Raw genomic sequence first — 24,214 nt, 5'->3', positions numbered from 1 at the left:
TCTTTGTGACCTCATGGGCTGTAGCTGGCCAGGCTCCTCTATTTATGGAATTCTCCAGGCAAGAATACTGGAGTGGGTAGCCATTGCCTTCTCCAGTGGATCTTCCCAATCCAGGGATAGAACCTGGGTCTCCTGCATTGCAGGCAGAGTCTCTACCATCTGAGCCACCAAAGAAGTATCAATAGTGCTGCTGAATTAGGAGATAAATGTTACTAATGTAGGAACGTCCCCAAATCAGTTACCCTGGTCGTCAACAATGAGGAGAAAAATTCCTACCAGCAGCTGAAACCAAAGAAAACATCTTAGAGGCCTGACAAAAATGACAGCATAATTGTAAAGACAGATGTTATAAGCTGTGGTGTCGCTATTAAAAAAAAAAAAAAAGGGACATTTTGGTTATGAGGTTATGATGATATTTGAGCTTAATATGTACATTAAGGAGATCAAACCAGCCAATCCTAAAGACAATCGGTCCTGAATATTCATTGGAAGACTGATGCTGAAGCTCCAATACTTCGGCTTCCTGATGCAAAGAGCTGACTCATTAGAAAAGACCCTGATGCCGGGCAAGACTGAAGGTGGGAGGAGAAGGTGATGACAGAGGATGAGAGCGTTGGATGGCATCACCGACTCAATGGGTATGAGCAAGCTCTGGGAGATGGTGAAGAACAGGGAAGTCTGGTGTACCTCAGTCCATTGGGTCACAAAGAGTTGGACACGACTGAGCAACTAAACAACAACAAATATACACTGAAGTATTATAAAATGTGCAAGTGTTGTAGAGTGTAAAGTGTGCATTCAACTCTAACACCTGTGCCCAGGGACCAGATCATGTCTCCAACCTAAAGTACATTACTTAATCCCTCTTCTCCCCCCAAAATTCTTACAGTTTAGAAAACTAGGTATGCATATTTCTGTATTAATAATTATAATAACCCATAATCCTTATTTTTCATTACTAAGCACTATTAAAAAAGAAAAAGTACAAAAACCAAATAAACAAATTCTAAACTACAAAAACTAGTGCTCACGGTAAATGATGGAGCAGGAACATGAAGCTGCCATTAAATGGACTTCACAGTATCACTGTGTGAAGGCTTCCTCTTTAACACTTCTTCAAACTCTGATCCTTTCTCCCACTTGTTCATGCTAGCTGCTTCAAAAACCAGTGAGTTGTGTGATAGGAGAAAACACTTTATATACTATGCTTAAATACCATCAGAAATGCCAGATCCTGGCTCACTAAATCCTTTGAAATACATTACTGTAAATATTATGGCTGACCAACATCTCTCTATAGGATGACTAGAGTAAATCTATAGCCAAGAAACAGGGATACATACTATAAACATACTGTGCCTTTGAATATGAGGCAACACTTATGATTTACTGTATAGGTAAACTTACCTGTAGCTTCACTCAATCAGTGGTCAAGTGCTTTAGAATCATTTTCATGTCAGTAAACATTAAGTCCAAGTTATCCCCATAATAAACAAACAAGTGTCATTTTTATAAGGAGTGTCAAACCCCTACCTAGTGAGGTGAGCATGGGGAATCAATTACCAGAGAAATGCAAAAATATATACAAAGGAGGAATTCAAGGGAAATTCATATGACATTGGTATTAGGGGCAAAATAATTCATATTATGGTCCCACGCCATTATGGTAAAATACATTTGCATCACTAGGTATAAGTGAAAACGTGTAGCCCAAAGAATAGGTATAAAAAACTATTACAATGAATAATACCTGACATTTGACACAGCAGTGCTATTTCCAGGTTCTGGTTATTAAACCCAGAGTAAAAGTGGTTTATTGATCTGTTTACAGCATTCTAAAGACAAGGATTAAAACTGCTGTTTTGTTCTGACATATGAAACAGCTAGGCAAAGAACTCAGGCCGCTCGCTGCCTGCCACCTGGTAGGCACTAAAGCAATCATAGCTCCCGAGTTCCCTGATGGGACCTTTTCCTTCTGTTTCAAATAGACTCGAACTATCCTCTAATGAACATCTGTTGAAAATCCCAAATCAAGATCATAAGCACATTGTGTTCAATGTTTGATGTCCACATTAACAAATAAATGCTTGATTATAAAAGCATATTCATGCCAATTTCTCACACATGAAGGTTAAGTCAGATCTAAGATGGACAATAATGAATAAAGTGGAGGCATGGGAGAGAAAGGAGAAAATGTGTGTAGTGGAAAGATGGACAAGACAATTGTCGGTATCAGTGTGAAGAGCAAACAACAAATTCCCCAAGTGTTAGGTCTAACATGGAATACACACTCCACATGAATTTGCCAAGAGTACACAGAACGATAATGACCTGAGAACCCTGGGTCTGGGGACTGCCAGCACCTGGCCATCTGCTTAGATTTTTTCTGTGTCTCAGTTCTCTCTGGTCTTAGAGGAGCGTACTTCTTCCTTTAAACGGTCTTCCTTGGCATTGCAGTTAGAATCAGCTACTGCCTTCCTGCCTGGCTGTGCATCCCAATATTGATAGCACACAGCAGCTCACGAAATTCCTCTTAATAGAGCTCTCTCTAGGGTCGTACAAGAATTCAAATCCCTGTGCCAGCCTTGGAGAGTCCAAGGCTCTTAAGTAAAATTATCCATGCTAAATCGTGATACTGAATCCTGCCTGGGCTAAAAATTAAGCTTTTGTTTTATCAAAGTGATTTGGGATGAAAATTTTCAGGATTAAGTTTCCACTATTTTCTGTGATTTGGATAAACAGTCCGGTTTTTCAGATTAACACATAATAATTACATTATTCAAAAAATAATTATTCATTTACTCAAATATTTGAGTCAGGCGTTGTCTGGATCCTGGGAATACAGAGTGAACAAAACTAACAATCCCAGCAAGTCATAATAATTTCTACATTCTAGTACTTATCTACAAAATAATGACATAGTTACAGTGTTTTAATTACAAAAAATTAACTAGGGAGTGGGGTAGGGCATAAGTGAAACAAATACACTATGACTAACCACAGCAATTCTTTATTTAAGTCTTTCTATACATTATGAACATGTAACAATTATGATTAGCAATACTCGGTGCTGAAATATCTGCTATTCCCTTAAAGAGTTCTGGTATTTTAACTCTAAAATTCCTATCACCGTATATACACAGATCACATAAAATGTACTAATGGCTTGAACAGAATTATGTGTCAAAACAGTACAATTCCATACAGCAAAATTTTCACACCGAGAATGAAGAGAACACAGCACAATGACTTTCAAGTTAGCATATTGTACTAAAAATATCAAAAGATAAATTTTATTCTCCCTAGCTTATAAAAGCTCATTTATGTTTTTCAAATTTCATTGATAGTTTCTGTATTATAAGGAACATGTAAATATATTAACAATTTTCCTACCAAAATAAAGCCCAATATATATGCAAAAAAATTCAGGAATAAATTTTGTCCTTGGTTGGGAATTCCCTGGCAGTCCAGAGGTTAGGACTTAGTACTTTCACTGTGGTGGCCCGAGTTCAATCTCTGGTCAGGGAACTAAGATCCTGCAAGCCACACGGGGTGACCAAAAAGTAAAAAAAAAAATTCATGTGCACACAGAAATAAACATAAATACTCACAGGAGCAACATACACTGACAAAAAAATAATATTTAGTAAAGGTGAGAAACAGGAAAAACAAAAACAAAAAAACCCTGCTAGGGCTTTTTCTTTTTTCTGAGACTTGACAAATGCAGAAAATTACCAAAGTAACAACAACAAAAAAGACACGAAAATCACACTTTGAACAAACTGCTTGTCAGTATTTAGGACCTGATTTCACAAACAGGTTTAATTCACTTCCTCGAAGGCCATGCTGTCAAGGCGGAGGATGGATGTCCGCTGCTACTGAATTAGAGTGGCCGACATCCTGAGAAGAAACGGGCTCCTCCTCCTCCTCGTGTGTCACTTTATCTGACCTTCCTGAAGGAGGAAGTTCATTATTTGTGCCCTCTTCACTAGATGACAGGATATCAGCCAATTCGTTGGACATTAAAACTTGCAAGGACTCTGTTCCATCTTCAACATCCATCTGAATCCCCAAAGCTTTAAGAATATCACATTTGCACATGGGGCACGTCCCATGGGCTAAGATCCAGGGGTCAATGCAATTCTTGTGGAAAAAATGTTTACAGGTCAGAACACGAATTGTATCGTTAGGCTTATAGAGTTCAAAGCAAACTACGCAGCTATCTCCATTGCCGCTTACTTCCTCGTCCCCCTCTTTCAGTACCCGAACCTGAAGCTGGCCAAATGCTTTCTTGAGATCATTTGTTAACCGCTGCCACCTCCGGTTCTGAACCCTTGCTACCCAAAGTCTTCGAATATGATAAAAGATGAAATACACTAACGTAGCGGTTGTGACAATCACAAAAGAGACAAAATAGTGATTCATCCAGATGATGTGTTTTCTTCCCACCTCAATCGTGACGGTCACATGAACACCCTTCTGAATTAAATGCAAAATCTCCATGCCTTTTAAGTTACCAATCATCACCACAACGATGTCTTCAAATATCTGATGAGACATGGGAAAGACCTGATTGCCAGTTCCTGGAAAGTTATAGATGATCACTCCACTGGCTCCATTCTCCACCGCCACCTTGATCTTCTGGGTGAAGGTACAGCCTCCCCGTTCGACAAGAGCGAGCCATGTCTGTGAGTTCTTCAGCTTCCTGAAACTGGTATTGGGGCTGCAGGCATTTTGTGTTTTTCCCTCTGGAGGCACGATGACTCCTGCCACTCTCTTCAAAGTGGAGCTTCTTCCAAACACGCCAGTCTCTCCCAACTCTGATAACATTCGATTCCCAACATGAAACGATATGTTCATGTAAGCAGTCCAAACAGCGCTGGTTCTGCAACAGTGCTGGCTAAGCAGCCAAAGGAAGCTGAATTTCATGAGCCAGGAAGAGGCAGCATTGTTTCTCTGAGTGCCAACCTTGAGTAGATGCATCTCTCTCTCTGCTTAAGTGACTGAAGAACCAACCCAACAAAAGGATGTGGCTTCCACATCTGTTGATGATCAGTGTAAACTATTAAAATGAAAAATACCTTCTGGGTGAAAACAAGTTCCACTGTCTTCCAGCATGTTTTTGTAAGAAATTCTTAAAGAAGTCTTATGCGTTTTGGATTTTTTTTTTTTTTTTTTTTGAGAGAGAGAAAGAGGAAAACTTTAGATTGAAAAAAAAAAAATCCCAGTCTCACTACTGTAACTCTAGATACTGTTTACTGTTGGGTGATGTGATTATGACATAAAAGAACACAGCCAATTAGGTAAGAGCTTAGAGCATGCTGTATATTTATTGGTTGAATGCCTTGAATGTTGCTATGGGTAATTTCAATGTTACCGGACAGATTCAGCCCTTGAGTTACATGTTATGATACCAGGTATCACATTAAAATAAAAAATATAAAAATTATATAATGCATGAATTTTAAAACCTGAATACATATGCAAGAAAATCCATACAATTAACACTTTCCTTCACAATCAGTGAAGTAAATATCTGTTACAAAAAGCCAAGTTTTAACCATGAATGTTAATTAAAAATTAGCACTATGACCAGATATGGGGTAGAAGTGGTGAATAACACTGTTTTTAACTCACGTTTTCACCATACAATATATAATTTTAATCTAGCATGTAAAATTTTGAACTTTAACAAACCTTGCTCATAAGTTTGTTGGATCCGTTTGGTTTTAATTTTTAAAAGCAGGGTATCCCATTCAATTTCTTCAGCCTCACTACCCTCACTTTTGGCAGCACTAAAGATAGAAAAGACCAATGTCATTTCTCTGCAGACCTTGACATCTGTTAGTAGCTTAACAATATTTTGAGGAAAGAGGAGGACGAGTGTAGGGGAAAAGATTAAATAGAGCAATATCGGTTTACCATAGTTTACTCTGAACAAAAATGTAGCTATAGATTCTAGAAAGACAAACTTTGAGGTCCTCAAATTTAACCACTGACATCAGTGACTGTTAAAGGTCATTGAATCTTTTAATAAAATGTTTGCCTAAATCAGCAAACATCCTTGGTGGAAGACCCCACATACACTGTTAGTTCTGCCTGTATTTTTGCTACACTGAGGCCAAGAGCACAATATAACTTCAAAGCCAAAAGAATGACATGTGAACTAACAGGCATGGGCACTCACTGGTACTGCCAATACACTTTCTTGGAAGAATTGCTCCGTGGTTCTTATTCACCAGCTAGGAAGCCAAAGCCAAGAATTTTGACCTTGTAAATAAATGTCTCTGACCTCTAGGCATAGGGTACTAACAGATACTTCAGGTTCCATCTTGCCAGAACTACAGAAGCTGCTGCTGCTGCTAAGTCACTTCAGTCGTGTTTAACTCTGTGCAACCCTATAGACGGCAGCCCACCAGGCTCCCCCGTCCCTGGGATTCTCCAGGCAAGAACACCGGAGTGGGTTGCCATTTCCTTCTCCAATGCATGAAAGTGAAAAGTAAAAGTGAAGTTGCTCAGTCGTGTCCGACTCTTAGCGACCCCATGGACTGCAGCCTACCAGGCTCCTCCATCCATGGGATTTTCCAGGCAAAAGTACTGGAGTGAGGTGCCATTGCCTTCTCCTAGTGTATTCTTATAAAATATCAATTAGCAACATGACAACCTGAAGCAGGAAAGACAAAGGAGAAAAGATTTCTTATGGGCCCATCAAAAAGTAGCATTAAAAGAAAAACACTGATGTGACACCTTCAGCTCACAGTGGTCTATGTTCTTTCCCAAAGGCCGTTAATCTGATTTCCACACACCCACTCTTCAAAACAGACAGTGAGGTACACAGTGTGTTCACTCACAAAGTGCCACGTGAGTTGGACATCAATGCTTTTGCATATTATCCAGAGATTTTCATCAAAGAACAAAACCCACATCTGTAGGCCTCTTATTGTTACACAGATATCTACCAGAAGAAAAAAAAAAGGTAAGAGATACAATTTTGAAATGCAATTGAATAAAATTTTACTTCTGCTTTAGGTCTATATTTTCAAAATGTCCCAAATAAAGACATACTGCTGCTGCTGCTGCTGCTAAGTCGATTCAGTCGTGTCTGACTCTGTGTGACCCCAGAGACGGCAGCACACCAGGCTCCCCCGTCCCTGGGATTCCTCAGCCAAGAACACTGGAGTGGGTTGCCATTTCCTTCTCCAATGCATGAAAGTGAAAAGTGAAAGTGAAGTCGCTCAGTCCCATTTAGTATTTCCTAGAGTCAATTCTAGAAGGAAAACCTACAACCATAGTTGATACATTATGCTAGGGTTTAAAGGGGTCTGGCAAACAAAGATACATTTTTTAAAATATATAATGCTGCCCTAAATGAGGCTTATAATAATTTAAAATATTTTTAGATATATAACCAAAAGTACTGGCATCTAAAATAATTATTCAGAACACATTTCCTTCCCAGTCAGTAGATTTGGCAACCAGATTTCCTGGGTATTAATAAAATTAACTGTGGAAAATTAAATCAAGATCTAAGCTTATAATTATGTTTACTGAACAGAAGTATTATTAGATACCAAGAATTAAACTAATTAAAAATTAGTATAAAGAAACTTTAAAATATTATGACTAATTCTCCATGGCATCAATATCACAATCATTGTAATTTGAAAATCAAGGCTTAATGTATACTAAAGCCCTTACTTAGATAAGGACAAAAATGTATAAAAAAACACTAGAAAAACAAGTTCAAATAGCTGGACATGATACGGAGTTTTATTTTTAAAACCAAATTTCACCCTCTTTAGTACTTATGTAGAGAAGTTGCAATTGAATTTTCTCTCTACATAAAGTGCTAAAAGAGAATTCATCTTAACTTTAATCACCGGAAAGACTCAGTTACATCTTCAGGAGATCCCCTGGGTTTCTTAAGTTTGCAGAATGTCACACTTGCACATGGGGCATGTCCTATGGGCTAAAAGCCAAGGGTCGATGCACGCCTTGTGGAAAATATGCTTGCAAGTTAAAATACGTACTACATCTTGAGGCTTGTAAATGTCAAAGCAAACAACACAATTGTCTTCATCTGGCTCTAGCTCCTTGTCCCCTTCTTGGAGCACTCGCAGTTGAAGCTTCCCAATGGCTTTCCTCACATCTGCCTTCAGCTGCCTTTGTCTCCTGGTGGAAAAATTGGGCCCTCGAGGTCTCCAGGCACAGTACAGGAACAGGTAGGCCACGGTGGCGGTCAGGAAGGTGAATAGAGACATGATGTAATGGCTCAGCCAGGGCATGTGCATTCTCCCCACTTCAATGATGATCTTCACATAGACTCCTTTCTGAATCAAGTGCAATAGTTCCATGCCTTTCAGGTTGCCTATCATCACAGCAACTATATTTTCCGTTCCCTGGTGAGACATGGGGAATACCTTGTTGCCTGTACCTGGGTAGTTATAGATGATCACCCCATTTGCTCCCTTCTCTGCAGCCACGTTGATTTTGCGTGTGAAGGTACAGCCACCCCGTTCAATGAGGGCCAGCCAAGGGTCTGTTTGCCCAGGCCTGCTGAAGTTCGTCATAGGGTTACAAGCATTCTGATTCCATCCTTCGGGGAGTACCACCACACCAGACACCCTTTCCAGAGGAGAATGATTCCCGAACACTCCACTCTCTCCCAATTCTGATATGAGGCGACTTCCTACCTGAAATGTTATATTCAGGTGGGCTGTCCAAATGGCTTTTCCTTTTGAGTCAGGAAGGCTTAGTAGTAGAAAGATGCCGAGTCTCCACAGTCGAGATGAAGCAGAACTGTGAGCTGAAGAAGTAATTCTAAGTAGGCTCATTCCTTCATTTGCCTATTAACAGACAAATGTGAAAAATACAACAGCATTCGTTGTGGAAGAAAGTTAGGAAGTTAGCTTCAAGGGTTGGTAGGAGATAATTAAAGCACAGGAATGGAAAAGGTCTGCATGGATCAAAGATATCTTGCTCCTTCCAGCATTTTTATTTTTGGTAGATTATCTTTCTCATAATGAAACAGAATAACAGGATTTGTTATTAGCACAATGTGATTTCAAGAAAACTGTGACTTCCTAATGGGGGAAATTGTGACATCAGAACCAGTTAAGCCAATCTGAGAGTTTATATGAATGCACTGCATACTGAAATCCTATTGGCCAAAAAGCTAGGCAGCCATGACTCATGACATATGCTAATATGAATAAACTCTAAAGCAAAAAACAGATAACTTTTTAAATACCTGAGTTTCTTTCCTAGTTCTAGAGAGACTGAAAGCTGCCTAAACACTTTTTGCTCATTGTTTTCCCATCTGAAAGGCAAAATAGAAATCATTCATATATGACTGCATGTTTCTGGCCAGTCATCAGTTCTCAGGTATGGTTTTATGCTACCCAATATGCCAGTCAGTCCGTGGGAAGCAGAAACAAATCATTCCCTCTGTCTTGCAACATTAAATGCTCATCCCAGGCCTAAAGATTCAACATGCTGCTGCTTCTGGGGAATGTAAACTGACATTTATTAACACTGACAAAATAAAGCCTTATCAAGAAGACAGTTATCATCATATCAGAGGCTGTTTGTTAGACATGCAATTATTTAACAACTGAAGACAGGATTTTAAAAACAATACAATTTAGCTTGCTAAAGATCAGTTGCTGATCTTGAAAGCTGAAGGAATTTAAGCGGTAGCTATATTTTAGCTCAAGACATCTCAAATCTAAAGGCTCATCATATGGTTGAAAAGACCAATTTGAAAAACTTAGTATTAATAATTCATTGTCTCTTTCTCATTGTACGATGAACTGCTTAGGCAATGGCAGCCAGAACGTCCCCCCTCTCTTAGGACAAACGCACTGGTAAGAAACAATTTTTTACCCCCAACATAGCAGTTCTCAAGTGGGGGATAATTTTGTCTCCCAAGAAATAGTTGGCTGTTTCTGGAGACACTCTCGATTGTCACAGTGTGAGAGTACTACTGCATCCAGTGCGTAGAGGACGGGGATACTGCTGGATATTCTACAATCCACAAAACAGCCCTGAGCAGGAAGTAATTACCTGACCCAAAATGTCAATAACAGCCTTGGGAGGGAGGACTCATCCCCAAATTCACCTGTCCCTGAGAAATTAGGTCCGAGCTCTTATCATGAAGTTTATAATTGGCAATACATCCAATAAGGAGGAGTCCCCAACCTGTCTCCGTTTCCTGATCTCTTTGAGATTAAAACAGCAGACACTTGCACAAATGCCTATAATCCTATGAAGCCTGATACAAAACTGCATCCATTTTATCAGGACCAGGTCCAGGGGTCTTCTATCCTGGGGCCAGGATGTCTGAACACGACAGAAGGGAAGTTGGGCAGTGGGGCTGGGGGGAGGAGAGGAAAACAGATGAGTAATGTTAATTTCTGACTATTAGACCATTTATTCAATATCTAACCTTTCTATCTTTTTAACATCCAAGAATTAAAGAGGCTTTCATTAGCCTGCCTGCAAAGTTCAACCAAAGGAGGCTGAAATATACAAAGGTTGGCTCATTCCATGCTCCAAATATCCTTGGCTGCCCTTCCATGTTGCCACCCTACGTCTAAGTATAGTAAGTTGATTTTTCTCATCTACAGGCTCATTTCATTATCCCCCAGGCTAGCTACTGTTGTTCCAGGTTTCAATGGGAAGAATGACAGATCCCATTCAGAGGCACAAAGAGACTGTTCTCACATCTCTCCATAGAAGAGCAAGGCAATTTTATTTTCCAGAAACCTAAGTAAACTTCCTTCAACGTCTCCTTCGGTAGCAGTGCTTTAGCAAACCCACACTGAATGGACCCACTGGTAACCAGGGTAGAATTATCATGTTTGGCTCAGGTTAACCATGATTTATCCTGCTATGGAAAATCCCTTCCCTGATTGAGCACATGGCAGGAAGGAACATAAAGTCAGTCAGTGTCCTGCCACCAAAGGGAACGGGTACCAACTGGAAGGTGAGTACCTAAACAAAGTTCCCAAGATTTACCCAGCGGAATTATACCTATATAACCACTAACCATGATAAATGTATTATTCACTATACACAAGGTACTGATGTGAGCCAGAGCCCATGTCACCAGGGACACAGCACCATTGTTCTCAGAGGGTCATCATCTAGGTGGAAGAAGAGAGTTATACACCAATTAGGTACATGCATGTACATGTCCTAATTTCTAGGTTCCAAATAAGTTCAAGAAGGTTATAATTTTCATTAACCTGATGGAGAGAAATCACCTGATCTCTATCCCTCCACTATTCATCAACCTGTCAAGAATGCTCAAACATCCAGAAATCTCGACTTTGATAAGAAAAATAGCTAAATACTATCTGGACAATACTGTGTGGATGTATCTCTAAATGCAGAGGATACTGAAAAAGCTTCAATAAACTACCTCACAAGTTGCTTTATCCAAGTATTATCAGAGATCTCTAGGAATCCACAAAACACACTGGATTTGATTTTAATCTTAAGAATAACAACTGGATAGGGTTTCTGTCGAAGAAGGCAATGGCACCCCACTCCAGTACTCTTGCCTGGAGAATCCCAGGGACTGAGGAGCCTGGTGGGCTGCAGTCCATGGGGTTGCTAAGAGTCGGACACGACTGAGCAACTTCACTTTTACTTTTCACTTTCATGCATTGGAGAAGGAAATGGAAACCCACTCCAGGGTTCTTGCCTGGAGAATCCCAGGGATGGGAGAGCTGGTGGGCTGCCGTCTATGGGGTCGCACAGAGTTGGACACGAATGAATTGACTTAGCAGCAGCAGCAGCAGCAGGGTTTCTGTGAGTAATTAAATGCATCATAATGGGATTTAGCAGGAACAGAATACTGATTCTAAGTAGACTAAGAACAAGAAAAAGTGAGTAAGGCTAATGATACTTTCTGAAAGAGGTATCTTTATTTCTAAAGAATTCTAACAGTAAATTATTTTAAGATGTTATTACATTTGATTGCAAATTGGTAAATCCTTATATTTTTTTCAAAATTTCTCCCATAAATTAATCACTACTGCCACATATTCTCTCAGACACATGCAACAAAATTTTTTTCACATACAAATACATTTTCCACTTATTTCTGAACCCAGGAAAGAGCTCTGAATATGCTAAAATGGAATACGGTAAATTTAAAAACTAATATATGAGCTTTTGAATTACATTGACAGTCACACACTATACTAGGGGGCAGATACAGATGCGTGAAAGTTACAAAATTTACTCCTACTCCTCATTCACTGGAAACTTGGGCAAACTCCAGGAGATGGTGAGGGACAGAGAAGCCTGGCGTGCTGCAGTCCATGGAGTCACAAAAATCAAACACAACTTGGTGACTGAACAACAGAAACGCCTCATTCAGTATTCTTTATATTAAACAATATAATAATTTTCAATATCACTAAAAGCTCTGGTAACTAAATATATAAGAAAGAACAGCCAAAACAGACATTTTAAATTACCATCTCACTAGCCATCACTTCTTCACTATGTAAGCCGGGATCACTATTCTTCTCAATTATCTGCACTCCTAACAGTGAGATGCATGAGAAAGGTATAACTTGTCTAAGAGCTTCCAGGAGCCCATAGCTCCAAGAAGCCTTTATAACATTAAAGGGGATTCTCACTAGCGTTTCTCAAACACCTAACACAGCACCTGCGTCAAAGGAGTTTGTTTGAAAGAATGAGCAACGTGGTCAGCTTTACCACATGTGAGTGAGTACTTTTCACTGGCTTCATCGTCGTCATTCCACAGTCTAGAATTTGGCAACAGCATCTAATCTCCAGCAATATTTTGCTCACCTTGAATTCATCCTGTTGCCAGAGCAACCTATCAAAAAAAGTAATGACGTTCACGATGGCATTCCTATTTGTCTAAAACCTTAGATGGTTCCGTCTATCCAAAGGATAACATCCAAGCTTCTAGAAACTTCAACAGACACTTCTCCAGCCTGGTCCTCTCTCCTTCAATTCAACCTCATTTTCCACTATTATCAGCCTGAAATGTATGCTTCTTCAACTCACAGGGCTTACAGCTTCCTGGGCTCCTACTGCAGCACTCATTTTATGGAGACCTTAGACAGACTTTTTGTTCCTTTTATGAAACTGTACCTACAGTAGGAACACTAATTACAAAATGGGCCTAAGTACTTCCCTCCTGATGATGCCTTTGCAATGTGACTTGCCAGGTCCTTCATCAGGAGGTGGAATTTATTTCTACACCTCTTTAAGCTGGATAGATTGGTGACTCAAATTGGTGAAAAGACTGGCACGGATGTGATGATGCACCAGTTCCAAGTCTAAGCCTCAAACGCTTTGCGCTCCCTCCCTTCCCTCTTGAAACCCTGCTATCCTCTAGCACAGAAGGCTAGCCTGATAGAGGAGGGCACAAGTGTATCAGCTGAGGGGACCTAGGTCAACCCACAGATGGACCTAGGTCAACCCACAGATGGACAAATACGTGCGAACACCCATGATGAGCAGAGATGTCTTCCTAATGCTGAGGTGATGGCACAAATGCGACTGAATCCAGCTGAGACCAATTGCTGAGCCCATCTAGACTCCTGAGCAGTGACAGATACTGACCTTTTAAAAAGTAGTTTATAAAAAAACACTGCCCTTAAACAGAGATGCAGACATAGAGAACAGAGTTGTGGACACACCGGGAGGAGAGGGTGGGATGAATTCAGAGCGCTGCACTGACGGAAAAACGACCATGTGTGAAACAGACAGCTAGTGGGAAGCTGCCATATAACACAGGGAGCTCCACCTGGCGCTCTGTGATGAGGAGACGGTAGGGAGGGGACAGAGGTTCAAGGAGGGGATACATGTATACTGATTCACACTGTTGTATGGCAGAAACCAAAATTGTAAAGCAGTAATTCTCCAATTAAAAATGAAAAAAATCACTACCCTTACATTGAGCTTTTAGATAGCAACTGATATAGTTCCCTCTACAAAATGCTCTTCTCTATTAATCTCATGGTATGGGACTAAATCTTACTCTCATTTTTTTCAATACTCAGCTTCTGGCATATCATAGGTTCTCAATGAAGGTTAATTAAATTGCCAATGTCTTATCTTCTAGATTCTAACCTGTAATATTACTCACACAATAAGGCTGATCCAGTTAATTTTATCTTCCTAAGGGTGATCATTTAGTTCAAGCAACAGAATAGTTAAATATGCATAATGTGGTTAACCTTTAATTCTTCTACAGATTGAACACTCATAAAACAGAATTTCTTATAGCCATATCTGAATGCTAAGATAAATGAGCATTTGTAATATAACTAAATTCATTTATACTTTAACAGGCAGAAATCAACCTACATAAATTATACTTTCTTCCACATTCTGAATTAAAACATTTGAACACCAAATTGAGAACAACTTTTCTTTCTCAGTCAATCTACTAAGTTAGAGGACAGAATGACCATCAACAAAGAGAAACACATTACTGGTAGTTTGGAAAGTAATTGGGGGAAAAGCCTCACACCACAGCCTGTGCATTAAGAGGGCAGAAAAAGGAGCTGAACATCCTTAAGAACAAGATTAAGGACAGTAATTGGTGGTATTGTTATCTTTCTCTGAGTCTAGGGGAAAAAATACATTAATATTAACTCAATCATTTAGACTCAATTTTTGTTCAAAGGGGTGGAGAAGAGGCAATATACTCAAAGCAGGGTAGGGGGTGGGTACAGAATCTTTAGAATAACCACAAGAACTTTCCCTGTTCTATTAACAGACGATTTTGCTCCTATAGTTAAGAATCACTGAGGATGAGGAGCCTGCTTTTGGAGCTCTATTGTTTCAAAGTTGCCCTAAAACCATGAAGAAGACTGGAGACCTTCTTAGGCCGCTATCGGTCATCAAAGGCCTGTATAAGCTTTGTCTTTCTAAGACCAGTTCCCCGGAGTGCGGTTAACTCAGAGTGAGCTCTCAGCAGTAAGAAATAGCAAGGCAGTGGTATTTAAGAGGATTTTCCCCCTTAGATCCCTTAAGTTTTTCCAATTCACAGGTCACAAACCCTTACTTATTTATTAGGGAATTTAATCCCTCCTGGGAGGCAGCAGAGAAGGATAAAAACAGCAATAGAGTCATCACACTAGCAGAAACGGTACTAAAGCGCAAGGCTACGTGAAACAGATCTGCCACGAAACCCTGTCTTTGCCATGTGCTAGCTGTGTAAGCTAAGTCACCCTGAGACTTGGCTGTCTCATGTGTAAGACAGGGGAGTAATACCTGCCTTCCTGGCCATGCTGAGTATCAGACGATCCATTTCACATCTCTTTGTAATTCACCAAGCACACTGCTAGCATGGTGGGAGTTCAATAAAAGGGTCCTCTCCCCATTCCCCATTTGATGAAGGCTCTTTCCTGTTTTCTACCTAGGAACATTTTGTCATCCTTCAAGACTGACCCCAGGGACTTCTCTGGTGGTCCAGAGGTTAAGAATCCTCCTTGAAATGCAGGGAACATAGGTTCGATCCCTGGTCAGGGAACTAAGATCCCACGAGCTTCGGAGCAACTAAGCCCATGAGCTTCAACTACTAAGCCAGCGCTGTAAAGTCTGCATGTCAGAACTAGGGTGTCCTTGCACTGTAATGAAAGATCCCACATGCCACAATGAAGAACCCATATGCTGCAACTAAGACCCAACACAGCCAAAATGAATGAATGAATCAATATTAAAACAAAACCAATGATCCCCATCTTTTTTGCAGTCACTCCAGTTGAAATATCCTGCTCCTATTCTTTCTGTGGGTTTCCCAGGTAGCTCAGGTGGTAAAGAATCCTCCTGCAATGCAGAAGACCCCGGTTCAATTCCTGGGTCTGGAAGTTCCCCTAGAGAAGGGATAAGCTACCCACTCCACTATTCTTGGGCTTCCCTGGTGGCTCAGACAGTAAAGCATCCACCTGCAATGTAGACCTGGGTTCGATGCCTGGGTTAGGAAAATCTCCTGGAGGAGGGCATGGCGACCCACTCCAGTATTCTTGCCTGGAGAGTCCCCATGGACAGAGGAACCTGGTGGGCTACAGTCTGTGGGGTCACAAAGAGTCGGACATGACTGAGAGACTAAGCATATTCTTTCCGCACCTACTTGACATTCATTTAATTTTGCTACATGTTACATAGTGTAGTTGGATGCTTTATGTTGGCTATTCTTTGGATGTAGAATGTCTCGAGAGGGGCAGTGTCCTCTTATTTCTCTAAACTCTGTTTCCCCACCTTGTCCCAACACCAACACAGTGCAATTTGCTCAAGGTACCCAACAAATGTTTGATTTTTCAAGCACTTATTCTTCAAAATATTAAGACTTATCAGCAGCTTTTGGCAACCTCTGTATTATACAGTCATCCATTAAAAAAAAAAAAAAAAAGAACAGGCAATGATTTGACATGTCTTCCCTCCACTAGGAATTACTTTGACAACAGTTGTCCAGAAAAAGGCTTATTTAATATCGCAGGATCAGAGGCCATCTGTCTCACATTCTCTCTCCAAAAGTCAAGAATAAATTCCATCCACATCTCTGAATCTGAAAAAATGATACAAAAAGGGAGTAATATACAGCCATAAAGTAACAACTATTTCTAATATATAACCAACTTGACCCTACAAATTTTTAAATGCTCCTTTAATTATCTTTTGTATATCAAGATATATACACCCACACATATATACTTATATAAATATGCATCAGGTCGTAAGCTAAATAGATATTATCCAAAGAAAAGTACCAGATTTTGTTCATTTTGGTACTTCAAAGAAGGCCCTATTATCATATCAGTAGTAACAGTTAAAGCAAAAAGTTTCTAAGTGCAACTATCTATCTCAACAACCCATAGACATTCTCTTCCCAGCTCAAGACACACTCAGATCCTGCAAACCCAGAAACCACCTGCTACTGCTGCTAAGTCACTTCAGTCGTGTCCGACTCTGTGTGACCCCACAGATGGCAGCCACCAGGCTCCCCTGTCCCTGGGATTCTCCAGGCAAGAACACTGGAGTGGGTTGCCATTTCCTTCTCCAATGCATGAAAGTGAAAAGTGAAAGTGAAGTCGCTCAGTCGTGTCTGACTCTTAGCAGCCTACCAGGCTCCTCCATCCATGGGATTTTCCAGGCAAAGTACTGGAGTGGGGTGCCATTGCCTTCTCCGAGAAACCACCTAACCCAATACAAATTATATTCTTTCTACTCTGAACTGTCTCTGGCTTTTTATCATTAAAACGTTTTGCATTTATGGTTACCAGGATATACAATATATGTACCTTTTAAAGTAAAAATAAGTGCTAGCTACATTTTAAAGAAATAAATAGTATTTTCTTCATTTTCTACATCCTTTCTTAGGAAATTATATACTGTATGGGTATATTTTTATGCAGGTGTTGAAAACATTAATTAACTCTTACCTCTAATAAAGGCTTTTTGATTCTCAATTCTAAGTTCTTTGAGGGTAGGATTTTATTATATTTGTTTGTCTTCCTTCAGAGCCTAGCACACTGATTTGTATAAAATCAATTACTGATCTGATTTTTCATAGTAAAAGTGATTCTCTGGCATAAAAGCTTGGCACTGCCTGTTCTTCACATATGCTCCAGGAGGACAATCCAAGAACCATCTACTCAATATCTACATTATTCTTTCATTCATTCATGCAAATATTTATCAAGAACTGACTTATGTGCACAGTTCTGGGTACTAGAGCAGTGATCAAAAAAAACCAATTTTGGGGAATTTCCTGGTGGTCCAGTGGTTAGGACTCAGCACTTCCACTGGAGGATGTTAGGGTACCCAGATCCCACATGCTGCACTGCGTGGAGGGAAAAAAACAACTTTTTTTCTTTTAATATATTCATGAATCAATTGTTTCTGTGTATCCAGGAATTCAAAGATGAAGTCAAGGTTGAACCTCACTCAAGAACTCTGATGTGACAAATAAGTAATGTAAACTAAGTGGCAGAGAGGTATGATAGGAAAATCCTGCCCACAGATGGAGCAGTGTATTCACACACAGCCCAGATACCCTACGCTAACGTACCACATTCCCTAGTGTGTTTCATGCAGTTGATGATAAAGCAGCCCAAATGGCACATCTGATCACAAAGCTTCTTTGACTCGGGTTCATGAAGCTCATGAAGCTGTGACATTTTTATATTTAAAAACAAGTCTTTGGTTCATATCACATTTCATAGTATTAGATAGTTCTCATTAGTTTTAACACGAATAGGAATTGTTACATTTCACATGTGGTGGTTTAGTTACTAAGTTGTGTCTGACTCTTGTGACCCCATGGACTGTAGCCTGCCAGGCTCCTCAGTCCATGGGATTCTCCAGGCAAGAAAACTGGAGTGGGTTGCCATTTCCTTCTCTAGGGGATCTTCCCGACCCAGGAATCAAACCCAGGTCTCCTGCATTGCAGGCAGATTCTTTACTGACTGAGCTATGCGGGAAGCTTCAGGTTTAGTTAATTACACAGGTTTAGTTAATTCTGAAGCCAAGCTTCCCGGGTTTGAATCCTGTGCTTATACTAGTTCTGCAGCCTTGAACAGATTACTTGAAATTATATGCCCTGGCTTCTTTACTTGTCAAATAGGGAAAGAAGCAGAACCCACCCTTCAGAACTCTTATGAGGATTAAATGAAAAAAATGTACAGTATCTAAAGCATTTAGAACACTGCTCAGTTCAATATACAGTTCGATATGTGTTACCACCACTATCACCATCTTTACATTATAGTCTTAATTCACTTATTTTATGAGATAAGAATGATGATAGGGTCTTTAAGGGATTTTCACAATCCTTTAATTCTAATGAAGTCTCTATTGACGTAAAACATTCAGTATCATTTTTTCCATATATAACATATATAACTACTGATCTATTTTTGTGCCTGTTAATATCTCCAGCTAAACAACTAATAAGTGATTGCCCATTATGGAAAGTATTTCATGACTCATAAAGGATACATGCAAATATAGCTGGATTGTGATTATCATCATCTTAATGTATATGCCAACTTCAGAAAAATAGCTTTTGTTCCTTCACATCCACAAACCTCCCATAAAAACAAGACCAAAACAAGAATTTGATTAGCTCTCCTGGCATGATTTTTTCCATTTGATACAGATTATACTAACAGGTTATACAGGCAGAAAAACTATATGACTGATTTCATATAACTCAAGAGGAAAAGTCATACAGTCTATCAAAAAATGCATGTGACAACCTCTTAACCCGTAAGTATATAAAGAGGAGATGGAATTCACCATTCCTTTCTTCTCTACAACTTTTGAGTTGTTGCTAGATGATGTTAAGTTTTTAACTTGATTTTTCTCCATCTCTCTTATCCATGGACTGAAGAATGGATGTTGTGTTAGCAAGTGTGAAAATATTTGGTAGTATATCCTTAAAGCTCCTGGGTGATCAGGTGCACTATCAGTGAGCAGTTAGCATCTTGGAAGGAATTTTCTGAGCAGTAGGTCTCAACATTAGGCTTAAAATATTCAGTAAACCATGTTGTAAACGCATGTGCTGTCATTGAGGCTTTGTCATTCCATTTATGGAGCACAAGTAAAGTAGATTTAGCATAATTCTTAAGGACCAGGGATTTTCAGAATGGTAAATGAACATGAGCTTCAACTGAAAGTCACCAGCTGCATTAGTCCTAACAAGAGATCCAGCCAGTTCTCTGAATCCAGGCATTGACTTCTCCTCTCTAGCTATGAAAGTCCTATCTGATATAAGGCTGTTGTACTATGTTGAAAATTTGTTGTTTAGTGCAGCCACATTGTCTCAGAGAGACTTTTGGTCTCTAACTAGGATAATGAATGGATCTGCCGTAGCTTCTACATCAGCACTTGCTGCTTTCACCGGGCAGTGTTGGGGAGATGGCTTCTTTCCTTTATCCTCATGAACCAATCTCTGCTAGCTTCAACCTTTTCTTCTGTAACTTCCTTACCTCTCCTCAGTTCAGTTCAGTCGCTCAGTCGTGTCTGACTCTTTGCGACCCCATGAATCACAGCATGCCAGGCCTCCCTGTCCATCACCAACTCCCGGAGTTCACTCAGACTCACGTCCATTGAGTCAGTGATGCCATCCAGCCATCTCATCCTCTGTCGTCCCCTTCTCCTCCTGCCCCCAATCCCTCCCAGCATCAGAGCCTTTTCCAATGAGTCAACTCTTCACATGAGGTGGCCAAAGTACTGGACTTTCAGCTTCAGTATCATTCCCTCCAAAGAAATCCCAGGGCTGATCTTCAGAACGGACTGGTTGGATCTCCTTGCAGTCCAAGGGACTCTCAAGAGTCTTCTCCAACACCACAGTTCAAAAGGGCTCTCCTAGCCCTCATTGCATTAAAGAGAGAGAGTTAGCGCCTATTTCTAGATTAGGTTTTGGCTTAAGGGGATGTTGTGGGTAGTTTGATCGTCTGTCCAGACCCTTTACACTTTCTCCTGTCAGCAAGGCTGTTTTGCTTTCTAATCCTTCACAAGAATGAGTGATACAATGGAGTAGCATTTTTGATATCCTTCAAGAACTTTTTATTTGAATTCACAACTTAGCCAACTGTTTGGTTCAAGAGTCCAGCTTTTGGCCTATCCTTGTTTTCAATATGCCTTCTTCATTAAGCTTAATCACACCTTGTTTTGATTTAAAGTGAGCAATGGGTAACTCTTCCTTTCACTTGAATACTCAGAGACTACTGTGAAGTGAAGAGAAAGTCACTCAGTCGTGCCTGACTCTGTGACACCATGGACCGTACAGTCAGTCCATGGAATTATCCAGGTCAGGATACTGGAGTAGCCTTTCCCTTCTCCAGGGGATCTTCCCAAACCAGGGATTGAACCCAGGTGTCCCACATTGCAGGAGGATTCTTTACCAGCTGAGCTATCAGGGAAGCGCAGGGTTATTAATTGGCCTGATTTCAACATTGGTGTTTCCCAAGGAATAGGGAGGCCATTTTTGTCACATTAATAAAATGATATAATTTTTCTCTTTTACCTCTTAATCTAATTGGTGATTTTAAGTTTTTCTAATACTGAATCATTCACACACTCATAGGATAAAACATACTTCATCCTGATGTATATATCACTAAAATTTAATATTTTATTAAGGATTCATGCAGCCATAGGCTTTTCTGTGACTCAGACAGTAAAGTATCTGCCTACAATGCAGGAAACTTGGGTCTGATCCATGGGTTGGGAAGATCCCCTGGAGAAGGGAATGGCAACCCACTCCAGTATTCTTGCCTGGAGAATTCCATGGACAGAGAAGCCTGGCAGGCTACAGTCCTTGGGATCGCAGAGAGTCAGGCATGACTAAGCAACTCACACACACACGTACCCACATAAAATGAGACTGGTCTTTAGTTTTTTATTATTACATTTTCCAAATTTGGTTATTTGCAAAGATATACTAGCTTCAAACAAGCTTTCTCTTCCTAACTTCTGAGACAACTCTTAGAAATTAACTTTCCTTGAAGGTTTGGTAAAACTATTTGAGCTTAGTCTCTTTGAGTAGTACAGACTGGATTATCACTTCACTATCTTAATGGATAACAGTTCAGGTTTCTTATTTCTTCTTGAGTCAATTGTTTAAGTTTCCTAATCTACAGCATAGCATTATTGAAAGTAATTTTACAATTTTTAAATTATTCTATCTGTAGTTAATTTTCATTTTATATTCCTAATTGTGTTTATTTGTACATTTTTTTCCATTGATCTTGGTAGCATTTGTCTCAGTAAGTCTTCTCATATAACTGATTATTGAAGTAATTGTTTCTTTACTTTCTAAAAATTTCTATTTTATCTTTATGTCTTTTCACTTCTCATAAGTTGGTGAACACTCAGGCTGAGACAGCAATAGTTATCTCAGACAGTGGTCTATTCAGCAAACACTATAGCAAAGACTGAAGAGTGTAAGTTTAAAAAGGTAAACCAACAGCCTTGCTTTTGGCTTCACCAAGATGTTAGTCCGTTCACAGGACTGTTCTGAATTTATGATCTATGAGCCTAAACACCCCCATCCAGAGGCTAATTTTGGCACTATGAATTTACCAAACCCGGGTGGTGGACGAACCGACCTATACACATCCTCTCTGAAATGGCATGAGACTGCACCTCCTTCCTCACAAGGGTGACTGCCCCTGTTACTATGTTCTATCTGAGGTTCTTGTTCTCTTCCATCACATACCAAACCTCTTAACCTTTCATCTCTCCAGTGCTGAATAGCCAGGAGTTCTCTCTAGTGACTGGACACCACTCTTAAGTGAGGATGTTACTGGACTGCCCCCGACTGCTACTTAGGACTGGTCAGTCCTCATAACTCTTCCTGCTGGAGGTTTCTCTCTCCTGAGCCAAACTGGTGGGGGGCGATTTGAACTTCTGGACAAGCCCTGTGAATCAAGTTTGGCTCCTCAATAAGTCACAGGAGATTTCTGTTCCCTGAAATTTCAAAGCAGCAAATATTGTTCTGCTGACATCTAGAAGATATGAAAGGATTCTCTTCCACACACCTTATTGTTCAGTTGCTAAGTCGTGTCCAACTCTTTGAGAATCCATGGACTGTAGCACAGCAGGCCTCCCTGCCCTTCACTATCTCCTGGAGTTTGTTCAAACTCATGCTTGAACAAACCTTGAGTTGTTCAAACTCATCACCTTGAGTTGGTGATGCCATCTAACTACCTCATCCTCTGTCATTCCCTTCTCCTCCTGCTCTCAATCTTATCCAGCATCAGGTCTTTTCCACACACCTATTCCAAGAAAAATGCCAGTGTCCTTCCATGCCTGTGCACCAAGGCTAACTGCACGGCCCACCCGCAATTCAAAGAGTTCATGCTCCTTTCAAGATCTGGAGTCCAGTGTTGGTCCTGCATCTAAAAAAAGAGTTGCTTTCCCAAGGACAAAACCAGCTATAATCATCTGCTGTGGTCAAAATTCTCCAGCATCTAAGGCTTAAAAATGAACACAATCTGTGAGAGAAAGCAAGCAAGCTGTATGACTGTAAAAACCAACCATGATACAAAGTTCTAAAATAAAAGTCCCACACGTTCTGCTCTTAGTAAGTTACTGTTGAAGCTTAAAGTCTGCCCTGGTCCTAATACAAACTTCAACAAAAACATATGATTGGGCTCCCCTAGATTTTACAAAGGGCCATAGACTTTTACATACAATTCAACATGAGACACCCTAAGAATTGTTTTTTTTTCCCCCAGAAGTTTGCAGCAAACTCATTTGAGGTCAAAAACCTGACCTGTAATAGTGTGAGTCTATTTATAATCATTTAGTGCCCAATGGAAGTCAAATGGAGTTCAGTCTTTACTTGGAATTTGCCCGTGCCTTCACCAGACCACAACAGAAAATAATGGTTCAAATACTGACAATCTCTGTAACATATGTATTGGACCTGACCTTCAAAAATCAACAAAATTTGCCACTTAAGGAAACTTGGTAGCTAACTGGCAAAACAAAGACCCATTACATAGTACAAATAATCTTTCCCAATATTATCTACTCTATACAGTCACACTTTTGAATTCAGAATATGACTGATCCCAACCTTATTCTTATATCTGGCATTACATCGTGCATGAGTGCTCAGTCATGTCCGACTCTGTGACCCCATGGACTGTAGCCCACCAGGCTCCTCTGTCCATGGAATTTTCCAGGCAAGAATACTGGAGTGCGTTGCCATTTCCTATCCCAGGTGATCTTCCTGACCCAGGGACTGAACTCACATCTTCTGCATTGGCAGGTGGGTTCTGTACCACTGTGCCACCTGGGAAGTTCATATTTGGCATAACCTATCACTTTTTACCATTTTGCATCAATTTTCCAAACAGGCTTGTCAGAACCCAATTAAACACTTTTTCCTTTACTCAGTTTTGTCCCTCCAAGCAAGAGAGAATGACAGATATCTAGTAGCAATGCCTGAATAGTCTGGCAACTTCAAAAATGTGTAAATTGAAGGTACCAAGGCATAAAAACAGCCCATAAATAGTTCTCACCAACAAGATTAAATTTTGAATAAACAAAATATTAAATGGGTAAGACCACATAAAATTTTACAAAAATAAGTCATATTAACATTTAAAAAACAGAACATTTTTCTCCCAATAAATATTAGCTACAAACACGGAATGGCAATACACTCCAGTGTTCTTGCCTAGAGAATCCCATGGAT

General features: G+C 40.0%; 2 protein-coding genes across 32 annotated transcripts in view; both read right to left on the bottom strand.

Annotated features, from left to right (window-relative positions):
• Positions 1–24,214, bottom strand: part of CADPS2 (calcium dependent secretion activator 2) — a 583,251-nt gene that overhangs the window by 395,810 nt on the left and 163,227 nt on the right. For 23 of the 31 annotated variants that reach the window (XM_086395863.1, XM_086395842.1, XM_086395836.1 and 20 more), the window contains one exon: positions 8,694–8,846. The exons of the other annotated variants lie outside the window; for them this stretch is intronic. In XM_086395863.1, coding sequence (XP_086251989.1) covers positions 8,694–8,846 — 153 coding nt within the window. The remainder of the gene's footprint in view (positions 1–8,693; positions 8,847–24,214) is intronic. 31 annotated transcript variants of the gene reach the window in all.
• On the bottom strand, positions 3,773–5,232 carry LOC147373908 (E3 ubiquitin-protein ligase RNF133-like). Its single transcript, XM_086395871.1, has one exon. The coding sequence runs from the start codon at positions 4,981–4,983 to the stop codon at positions 3,850–3,852; it is 1,134 nt and encodes a 377-aa protein (XP_086251997.1). The 5' UTR covers positions 4,984–5,232; the 3' UTR covers positions 3,773–3,849.

Source organism: Bos grunniens, chromosome 4 (genome assembly GCF_055505025.1).
Source record: "Bos grunniens cultivar Pamir isolate PY7600 chromosome 4, Bosgru_T2T1.0, whole genome shotgun sequence".
NCBI lineage: Eukaryota > Metazoa > Chordata > Mammalia > Artiodactyla > Bovidae > Bos > Bos grunniens.
Note: the sequence above shows the minus strand (reverse complement) of the source record. Positions and strands in the feature narration are given on the sequence as shown.

Excerpts from the sequence above, each read along its gene's own strand:
- LOC147373908 (XM_086395871.1), bottom strand. The coding sequence starts at position 4,983 with ATGCATCTACTCAAGGTTGGCACTCAGAGAAACAATGCTGCCTCTTCC.